This window comes from Oryza brachyantha, chromosome 3 (genome assembly GCF_000231095.2).
Source record: "Oryza brachyantha chromosome 3, ObraRS2, whole genome shotgun sequence".
Lineage (NCBI taxonomy): Eukaryota > Viridiplantae > Streptophyta > Magnoliopsida > Poales > Poaceae > Oryza > Oryza brachyantha.
In genome coordinates, this window is record NC_023165.2 from 8,032,355 (window position 1) to 8,043,540 (window position 11,186).

The 11,186-nt window shown below is 39.7% G+C and overlaps 2 protein-coding genes across 2 annotated transcripts; one reads left to right on the forward strand and one right to left on the reverse strand.

Moving 5' to 3' along the window:
- Positions 1-803: 803 nt before the first annotated feature.
- Positions 804-3,899, reverse strand: LOC102707664 (probable ADP-ribosylation factor GTPase-activating protein AGD6). Its single transcript, XM_006651190.2, has 3 exons — positions 2,989-3,899; positions 2,047-2,136; positions 804-1,638 (listed from the first exon to the last, which is right to left on the reverse strand). The coding sequence occupies exons 1-3, from the start codon at positions 3,790-3,792 to the stop codon at positions 1,162-1,164; spliced, it is 1,371 nt and encodes a 456-aa protein (XP_006651253.2). The 5' UTR covers positions 3,793-3,899; the 3' UTR covers positions 804-1,161.
- A 1,967-nt stretch (positions 3,900-5,866) lies between these two features.
- LOC102707949 (polyadenylate-binding protein 4-like) lies at positions 5,867-10,955 on the forward strand. Its single transcript, XM_006651191.2, has 10 exons — positions 5,867-6,234; positions 7,807-7,925; positions 8,013-8,206; positions 8,315-8,571; positions 8,664-8,770; positions 8,848-9,037; positions 9,129-9,415; positions 9,497-9,628; positions 9,843-10,022; positions 10,135-10,955. The coding sequence occupies exons 1-10, from the start codon at positions 5,979-5,981 to the stop codon at positions 10,336-10,338; spliced, it is 1,926 nt and encodes a 641-aa protein (XP_006651254.1). The 5' UTR covers positions 5,867-5,978; the 3' UTR covers positions 10,339-10,955.
- The last annotated feature ends 231 nt before the right edge of the window (positions 10,956-11,186 follow it).

The following is an 11,186-nucleotide window of genomic DNA, read 5'->3' on the forward strand; positions in this document are numbered from 1 at the left end:
CCGTGGAAGATATTCTTTTCACGCATATACCAAGACTACAATCATCCCACATATAAAAGGAGATCTGCTCGGTTCGATGTTATTCCAGAGAAAATGATCCCGGCTAATGCTCCACATGGTCATGTTTGGGATAAAAGTTGGCGTGCATGTGCTCCACCGAGCCTGCCTCGCTCATTCCCGTTGTCCTGAGTGCGTGCACACAGTTGTCTGATTGTCTCCGTGCACGCAGTTGTCCACCGAAACGTTTAATCATTAGCAAGAGATCATGATGATGGATTTTGGAATCTAGTTACTGCCACTGAACAATTTACTCTTAGCAAGAGAAGATGATGATGATGATGACGACGATGGAGTTTTGGATACCGAAAACAACGGCACTAAACTAGTCAAGTTCTGCCGTTCTGGTCTTACAATTATTCAGTTGTTTGATCACAGCAACGTTGCACACAATTGTGTTGCTGCTTGCCTGTTTCCACATGATAGCAATTGTATCCGAGCGAAAATGTAGCCTTTTGGCTTTTGGCCAAATGCCAATACAGCCTTGATCCAATCACCCTCACGTTCCATATACAAAAACCTTCCATGAGTGGACTCACACAATCAGCTTCAGCCTGGAAAGGCTGGACTGGAAGTCTGGTCGAGAAAGTAGCCAATGACAAAGCACGTAGAAGAGTCTTTCAGTGCCTTATCAGTTAGGTGGATTGGCGCCAAACATGGGAAAGCACTAATAAAATAACAACACAGCCAACCAATATGGAATAGCAGTTGTCCCTGCGGAATATGGTGGTGCACACACTGGCCTCTGGACAGACTGTCAACTAGAGCAAATAATGGCATAGCTAAGACAAGCTGTAGCCTGCGCGCCCAAGACACACACACAAAAAGAACAGTTCAAGTTGAAGCAATAAAGAATGTGAGGAAGTTTTTGTGTAGATTACAGTTTAAATTTGACATTTCTTAGTAATTGGGATGACAGTTTCTGCTGAGCCTTCATTGACCATGGAACATACCACTAGACATAATATTTGTAAACAACGTACAAAAACACAAACTCTTTTACTCGACCCTTTTTAGTATCCTGAATGATACGGACCACTGGACGCTCACACTTTCTGGCACATATAATTCTGCAAGTATATATCTCTAGAAAGAAACCAAACTTCAGCGGAAGCCACCTTCCGTCCAATAGGAGCCACCGGAGGTTCCGTTCTGATTGCTCCCCTTGTTTGGGGTGCTGTGATTGTAACTATCAAAACTGTCATCCTTCCCATCATCCCAGCCGGCCCAGGAGTCACTGCTCTGGCGTTCCTTCGTAGGCTCATCCTTCTTGCCTTGCTCATCCCAATCATCCCAGGAATTGGAATTGTAATTCTTTGATGAACCATTATGAGAAGAATTCCACCCATTACCATTGGTTTCATGCTCAAACCTACTGTAAGGCTCGCTGCCCTGCTCCCTTCGTTGCCAATCGTCCCCCCATCCACTTCCTCCTTCCTTGGTATACTCCTCAACCTTTTGTGTTGCCAGCGCCATTACTCCTTTCATAATTCCCCATGTTCTGCTTCCAATCTCTGCAGTCTTATTGGCAACAACATTTACAGTTTCATTCACCTTCTGATCATACCCTCCTTCCCTCATCTGCATTCCAGACAAGCACCATCACTAAAACATAAACTGCTGTATAACAGGGGCAAATCAGTGGATCACCCCTGCAAATAATCTTTAAACGAAGAGTAAATGGACATCACAACATTTGAATAAGTTTTTGACATGTAAATAAAGTATGAAAGACAAGCAGAAATGTATTATCTCAATAAAGCTGGTAGAAGAATTTGGCTGAGGATACAACATAAATGACAAGAGATTAGGCTTGAGGCACTAGTATTTAGGCTACTGCAGCATACTATATCATTATGACAAGATTGAAACATGACACTAGGTAAGCACAGTGAACCTCGAAGAGTGAAATCCATGTTCCGTAAAAAAAAACTAGAATATGAAATTTCGCCTTAGCATATTACAAATTAGGCGTTAAACAAAAGGTACCTTTGATTGGATCTCTTTTGTGCCAACTTGAACAACACTGGCAGCAGACTGGGCAGCAGATGCCGCAACTACTGAAAGTCGTCCAAAACCCTGAAGAGATAAAATAGCAAGGAATTAAAACTGATGGGACAGATGAAAATAAAAGGAGGTATAATATTGGCATAACAGGGTTGCACATGACCCTAATATGCTGAATAATAAGTTTAACCAAATCATTTCTCAAAGCATGGTGCAAATACACCCATATTTAACCTTGGATCAACAGCAATAAACACAATTAGAATGAGTGCTGGGCTTCCGATAATCATATTTGAAGGCGAGTAAGTAATGCTTGCTCTTCTATAGATAGACAGGTCTAAAAGTGCTCACCTACTTTATATAGTGTCCATTTGGCATTACGAACTAGGAGTACATTACAACAGTGTCTTTGAAAAATAATTTCAGGTGATACAAGAAACATCACCTAACTATAACATTAGAAAGTAAAGTTGTTGATGATCAGGATGTACCAAAGATTCAAGGTGATGCTAGGACCTAAGCCAAGATATATAAATGCCAAGGTATAAAAGCAAGCATCCTAAGAAAGAGCAAAACCATTAAGTCAAGAGAGAACTGCCTGCCATTCAGGGACACCAGATTAACAAAATCATTAAGCCAGGATGTACCAGATTTGATTTCAGGGACAAAACCAACTAATGATGTTTCATGTAAAGATCGGTACAATAGTGGAGTACTGCCATTCAACCTGCTATGGGAATTCATATTCATAGGATTCTATCACTTGTAGATCTAAAGAAATTAGCTTTATGACACATCAGTTTTCTCTTTTGCAGATATAGATTATATAAATTCATTAGGCACTAAAAGTTCCACGTTATAATCTGGGTATATTGATGCGCATATATCTGTTTGTAATGAAATATCAAAAGTAAGATCTTTTACCTGGGAGACGACTTGCATGACATCGCCCTGGGCAGCACCCCCGTTCCTATTCGCCGACGGTGCCGGGCTGGAGCCGAAACCGACGTATTTCCCACCCTGAGAGGGCGGGATCCCCTCGGGCTTCGCCTCGTTCTCTGCCATCCTTCTGGCGAAGAAGCTGTCCTTACCGGCCGCCGACGCCTCGAGCTGCTGCCTCGTGTACATGTCCTGCGTCGACTTGGACCTCGGTGGCTGCCTCCCTGATTCCGCATCCGGGGAACCGAACGACCCCACCGACTGGTTCCTCCTCATGTCGGGCCGGAAGTCGTCGTCCCAGTCATCCCATCCGCCGCCGCCGCCGCCGCCACCACCACCTGCGCCTCCGGCGGGCAACGGCGGCCTCCTGGTGGGGGCGGGCGCGCCAGATCCGGGCGTTTCCTTCACGACGGGTGGGTCGGTCCACGGGCGGCCCTCGGCGACGGCGACGATGCGGTCGCGGTAAGCGGCGGCGGCGTTGGAGTTGTACTTGGCGACGTGGGGGGTCTCCTTGGGCACGCCCCGCGCGGCGAGGAAGGCGTTGAGGCGGTCGTTGCCGCCGGCCTCCATCTTCCTCAGCTGGACCTCGGTCCACGAATCCATGGTGACGGAGCGGACGAAGCTGATGTGGACGCCGAGGCCGCGGTGCTTGCCCGAGCACTCGAGGCACATGAACACCCCGTACGAGACGCTCGCCCACTGCGGGTTCCGCTGCGCGCAGTCCACGCACGTCTTGTTCCCCGGCTGCCCCTGCAGCTCCCGCAGCCGCCTCGCCGCCGTGGACGCCATCGCCGGATCGGATCTGCCGCCCCCTCGGATCCGGGATCCGGGGAAGGAGGTGGGTGGCCCGCGCGACGGAAGGGGAAGGGGAAGGGGAAGGGGAAGGGGAAAGTCGGACGAGGAGGAGAAGGGAGAGAGAGAGAGAGTCGCCGACACGGGACGGAGACGGGTCAAATACGGCGGTGTGGACGCTTTTGCCCCCCACCGCACCGCTCCTCCCCGGCCGGTGCCGAGGCAGCCCCGGCAATAACGCTCGCTCGCGCGCAGGGGCAATCTGGACGCGTCGTCGGGCCACCCGCCTCTCTCGATCGCACGCCGCGACGCGCGAACCGCAGCAACCCCACCCAGGCAAAAGGCACCCGCCGCACCAGGCAGAGGGCGGCACGTCCCTCCCTGCGCGTTTCGGCCACGGCTATCGCCAAACTACCACCGAGATCAGGCTCCGTTACCCGGTGCGTCCGTAAAAATAGGGCGCCGTTCCCCTAGTCCGTTTCTGCCATCACCGTTAAAATATCGCTTTTTTCCTTAATTCGAGACTGTTGACATAAGTACATATATGTTTATCTTATTTAAAACATTTATTTAATTACTAATTATTTTGTTATGGTTTGATTTATTATTAAACAAACGTTGAGCATGGCTTATAGTTTTGCATATCTATACAAAAATTTTAAACTAAGCCAAATGGTCGGATGTAGATCTAGAAGTTAAGGAGGTGATTATTTGTGTTTCAATTGAAAAAGTCAAACAACATATTTGTAAACGATAAATAATTTATGAATAAAAAATTAATATATGTCTTCTTAGCGAGGCTGTAAAATAAACTTTGACGAAAACTCTCAACATCAACTCCAAATTTAATGTTAAAAATTTAAATTTTGGCTTATAAGCACGAGAAAAAGTGAAAAGATGGGGTCAAATGTGTCAAATAAAAAAGAGAGAGAAAGAGTAATACTTTGTTTCTTTTCTTTTGTATGTTGAATCTATCTCCTTCGGTGCAATTAATCGTATTGTGTTTCTTTTCTCTTGTACTGTCGCCACTATCTCCTCTGGTGTATGCGTGCATGATAGTCTACCATGTGCTACTCAGTTTTTTCTCTCCACTCCAATAATGAAGTCTATTGGATTGATTAGAAACCAATTTACGATTAATTATGTTGTTGTATTATCGTAATTAAATAATTATATTGGATCCCACATAATTATATTATGATGAAAACAACATATATGTTTCAGCTAATATATCCTTGATGTTTCTTAGTGTTGTGTCGAAATGTTGCACTAACTATCTTGTTCTGCTTCATGTTTCGCTTCATTTCTTGTGAATATATTAATGTTTCAATTGAAGATTGATGTTTCATATATAGAAGCGAAATGTTTTATATGTACAAGCTAAATGTTTCAAGCCAAGATTCAATTGTGTTTAAATATTTTTAGTGCATCAAAACACTTTTTAGACATAGTGGTGGATTTTTTATTAACTATGAAACATTCAAGATCATTGCATGCGTGGAAGCTCAATATTTTAATCGTGATTCAATTATGTTTCAACAATTTAATATAATGCAACATGTTTTAACATAGTAGTGGAACATTTTTATATTAATAGCGGAACAATGCCGATTTTATCACTATGTTAGAAATATTTTTTTCTTTATTAAAATATAATCGTATCGGATATTACTACAAAGACTTAACAGTAACAAATAAAACAATGTAATCAAACTATAGATAAAATAAGTGATTTGGGGAAAATTAAAATTTAATGATAAAGTTATTGTTGGAGAGATACTTATGTGCTACGAGAAAAAAAAGATAAAATAAGTGATCTAGACATATGCATGCAGTGCATACAACTACATGCAGGTTGTTTGATGGCAGCATGGTAGGAGACGACTAGACATGCAGAGCATGCAACACCATGGTGGGTGGGCACCCGATGGGTAGACCCATCCGGAGCGCTTGGTCTTGGCATCCGGCCATCGCGCAACCGTAATGCACGCGCGTCCAATAACATCCCTCCTCACTCTACACCACAAAAGAGGCCAAAGCCTGTGGCATCTCGCGCTTTATGAGCTCATTTTTTCCCTCACACCAACTTGTCGCCTTACCTCCCGAAACGTGCATTTCAGTTTCGACCCTTTCTATCCCTCGCTCCCTGTGTTTGCCCAAGCCCGACGACGGCCAGGCTACTAATGGCGACGCCGGAGGCCGAGGTTACGATGGCAGCGGCTGGGGAGGATGTGACAGTACCGGCTACAACAGGAGCAGGGATGAACGCAACGGTGCCGGCACTTTATGTCGGTGATTTGCATGAAGGCGTGCGGGAGGAGCACCTACTAGAGGTGTTCGGCAAGATCGGCACCCTCACGTCAGTGCGTGTCTGCCGTGACAACGCCACTAGCAGCTCCCTCAGATATGGATACGTGAACTACCTCTCCCAGTCCGACGGTACATGAAAATCCATGCATGATCTACGTCTTTGTTATTATGTGCTATGTATCGTTCTAATAGGGGAGATTGGTTAGTGTTTATTTGAGTTTGCCCATATGTGATCTCAGATGTCCTTGTACTAGTCAAAATGCATTGTAGTACCTTGCACCATTATATATCATAAATTAAATATATAGCATAGTTTCATTTTGATAGTGTTGGTGTCAATGCACACACTACCATACTCTAGTAACGGTTATAGTCAAGCATATATAAGGGTGTATTATCAATTAGAGTCAAGTGTGTCTAAGGGTGTGCTGATCTAGTCATAAATATTTAATTTCTAGGAGATGAGGTAAAGTTTCTGAAACTTTGACCATAAGTACCTTATATGGTAGTTGGAAACAAAAAAAATGATATATGTATAACTCCCATCAAAAAGTACTATTGTCATATCATTGGATTTTATAAACTTACTTTAGCATTAAATATATATGTATAATGTATAACATGATTTAAAGATATACCACTGATAATTTCACCTTTTTATTTTGATAGTGTAGGTGTCGATGCACACAGTACCATACTCTACTATCGATTATAATCAAGGATATCTAAGGGTATATTATCACTTAGAGTCGAATGTGTCTAAGGGTGTACTAATCTGGCCATAATTGTTTAATCTCTAGGACAAAATGAGGTAAAGTTTCTGGAACTTTGATCACCAATACCTTACATGGTGGTTGGTGGTTAAAAACCAAAAATATGATATATGTAGAACTCCCATGAAAAATTACTATAACAATATCGTTGGATTTTATAAACTTACTTTAGCATTAAATTGTCGAAGTTTCATAAGCTCTTTGAATCTTGTGTTAAACATCAAATAGGCATGATTGTGGAGAATACAACACCACTGTACCACATTATACCATGCTTGGTTTAAAAAATGTGTGTAGTTACGATTTTGTTGCTCATTTTTCAACTAAAGATACACTATCCATGTGCTGCATTTAAACAAATAAGTCAAGAAAATTTTACACGTGTCAAAATCAGTTTGGTAATCCTTATAGTATTATATATTAACTTGACTAGTTGATTGATGTTGTATGATATGTATCTTATTCTTACACGTGTCTGTGATGTTATAAGTTTAGTTTTGTAAGAGTTGTACTTCTAGTGAGATGTATAATGCTTTATGTTATGTGGAGTTAATGATATATAGACAAATTTATTCTTGTTGGTGACTATATGTGTAACTAATCATGCGCTAAACTATCATATCACTTACTATTACATACATTCAAATTGATTATTTTGATTTATAATTTTATTAGATTTTTATGAGTAATTAAATTGACTATCACTATCTTGTTTTCTCTCTTAGCTACCATAATATTTGTTTTTATTTTGTATCATTTATTTGTTTGTACTAAAAACCCGGAAGCAACTAAACTACTAATTTATGCCTTTCGAATCCTATCCTACTTTAATTGTACGTAACATTTGATTTATTGTACATGTGGTGTAATTGACTATGTGGTGTAATTGACTTTAATAAAATCATGACTAGTTCATTACATTTGACAGCTGCAGCTGCTTTGGAGAAGCTAAATCATAGCCTTATTCTGGATAAGGCAATTAGAGTAATGTGGTCTAACCGAGACCCAGATGCTAGGAAAAGTGGGGTTGGAAATGTGTTTGTTAAGGTAATAGTAATATCCTCATATTATATTAAGCTCTTGTTGTGTAGTGCTATATGTAAGTGCTAATATAATATGATATTAATTTTACAGAATCTTAATGATTCAGTTGACAATGGAAGTATTCAAGAATTATTTTGCAAGTTTGGAGATATATTATCTTGTAAAGTTGCCCGGAATGAGGATGGGACAAGCAGAGGTTATGGATTTGTTCAGTTTGCATTGCAAGAGTCAGCCGATGCTGCAATTGAAAATCTTAACAATTTTTATTTTTGTCATAGACGATTGTATGTTTTCTTCTTAGCTATTACTCCTGTCAATGCTAGCTATTTATTATTTTCCGTACCATAATATAGTATACGATGATGGTCATATTATACAGTCATATTATACAGGCATGTTGCTACGTTCATTAAGAAGAGTGAACGGTCTACCAATAATGATGACAAATATACTAACCTGTATATGAAGAATCTTGACGATGACATAACAGAGGAACTTATTAAATTAAAGTTTTCTCAATATGGTTTGATAATAAGTGTGAAGATAATGAAGAGAGATGATGGGACATCTAGAGGGTTTGGATTTGTAAGTTTTCAGAACCCAGAAAGCGCCAAAAAGGCAAAAGAAGCTATGAATGGAATGCTAATCGGTAATACATTTTGCATTTATGTTAAATAACTATATTGATTTCTTTCTATTATTTCAATTTGATACACAATTATATTTGTGAATCTTTTTTAGGATCAAAAACCTTGTATGTATCAAGGGCTCAAAAGAAAGCCGAAAGGAAACAATATTTGCAACGATTACATGAGGAGAAGAGAAACGAAATAATCATCAAGAGCAATGTAACTTCCATTTGCTTCTCTTTTATTCGTTATGTATGTTTTCTTTTGAATTATCGTCTAAATTTTTTTTTTACCAGGGGTCCAATGTCTACATAAAAAATATTAATGATGAAGTTGATGATGATGCTCTCCGTGAACGCTTCAATGAATTTGGAAACATTACTTCGGCCAAGATTATGCGTGATGACAAGGGAATTAGCAAAGGATTTGGATTTGTATGTTTCGGTACACCTGAAGAAGCAAAACGTGCTGTAAGCAACATGCGTGGTAAATATCTCATATATTCATCCTTACTAACACATAAATAAGTGTATTTCTCACGACATAATGATTTCATTTGTTTGTTTTGATTGATCAGGTGTAATGTTTTATGGAAAACCGTTGTATGTTTCTATTGCTCAAAGGAAAGAGGAAAGACGAGCCAAACTAGAACAACGTTTTGCTGAGCTTGCAACGATGGTTGGAACCGCAAGCTCGGTCATACCCACAGGATATCCTCATTTTTACTTTGCTCATCCTAGTACACATATCCCCCAAGATCCTTCAAGACAAGGATTTATGTATCCACCCATTGGGATCAGTCAAGAATGGAGGCATAATATGTTTCCCTCACCACATAATATACAACAAATACATTCACCAATTGTATGTCCTTGTCCGATTGTCCTGTTGCTCAAAATTTATCTTTTAAAGTAAACTTATCTTAACATTATTTCTTTTCCACAGATTCCAAGTACTCCAAGGCAATATAGAAACAACAGAGGAAGGATGAATGGAAATATGATGCATCTTCACCACACCATGAACTATTTGCCACACATGCAACCAACTAAAGAACTCGTGTCCATGTCTCGACAGGTATGTCTTTTCTAATTTATTGTGTTGGCTTTTATTGTTTTTAGAACAATGCTCTACATCAATTAGTTTCATACTTTCATATGTTTTTGACAATATTAATCTCATACTATTTAGCATACAATTTTATGTGATATATAACCACCAATTAGATGGACTAAGTACCTTTCTTCCTAAAGAATTTAAATTTAACATTCTACCTTTTGAATTTATGCAGCGATTCGGCCATGCAAAGTACATGCCAAATGATCTCATGGCCAATGGATTAGCTATTCATCATGGAGACTCTATTTCATCGATGAATGATGCTTTTAATAACTTGTTGGCTACTGCTTCACCCGATGAACAAAAGAATATGCTTGGGAATAGGCTTTATCCATTGGTTGAGAGACATCATGTAACATCTTTCTCCCATCTATGTTACATTAATCTTGACCTATCTTTTTTCTTTCATTCAAAATTTGGAACTTATGGATTTGTATTGATTTGGTTTACATTGCTTTTCGCAGCCTGATCTTGCTAGTAAAATCACTGGAATGTTACTTGAGCTAGATAATTCTGAAGTGGTTATGATGATTTATTCACCAGACATGCTATCTGCCAAAACAGAGGAGTGTGTCAAACTGCTCAAAGCAATAAAAACAAAACCTGAAGATCAAGAGGCCATTCACCCTGGTTTCCTACTAGATTCTGTTGGTGTAAATGCTAGTTAAGAGTTCACTACCAAGCCAAGCTTTCCAAAAGTGTTAAATATTTGTGTTTAGAGATGTTAATTTGATAGTTGCTCTTTATTCTCTAGTTTATGAAATTATACTAATGGGCTTGTTATAGAACTTACTAACAATGCCTATGATTTAGCTAAAGATCTCCTGAGTTTTTTTTTCCTAAATTGAGCTTGATTTGAATGTTAAGAGAATAAATGATCCATGATGACACGGATTCCATTCAGTTTAATGTAATTTTTTGGTTTAGTTCTACTTCTGTGGATGATTATTATTTTTAAATTTATATGCTGCCAATTTGCTAACTTACATAAGGTTAGATGATGGGTTAGAGACTATGTAGCCACAGTTATAGTTTTTTTTCTTCCTTTTCTCTAAGAAGGTCTAGAGGTCAACTTAAGTAAGTCATTAAATGTCTTGTATTTGATTGGGTACCATGCAGTAGCAACAACTTTCATCTGGTTACATGTTTATAGACTATTTTGGTTATATTTAGAATGAATGCGATGGTTGTGCTCAATATATACAAGTATTATGTACGATGGTAATGATACATTTGATTCTAAAATAAATATCACTTTAAAATTAGGGACCAAGTGACATTAACTTTTTTCGGTTTTCCCTTTGCAAACAAGTAAGTTTTTCCCATTCGGTATTTGTATATTGGTCGGTCAAGAATGGCTAGCTAATGCAAGCCTATATTGCCCAGATGCATGGGTGCATTGTTATTGCTTGCTTGCACAATATGAGCTCATTGTGGATATCTTATTTTAGCCTACTCATAAAATTGTGTTGGTTCATTTCAATCAAAAATCAGGTTGGCTATTATGTTGACAGAC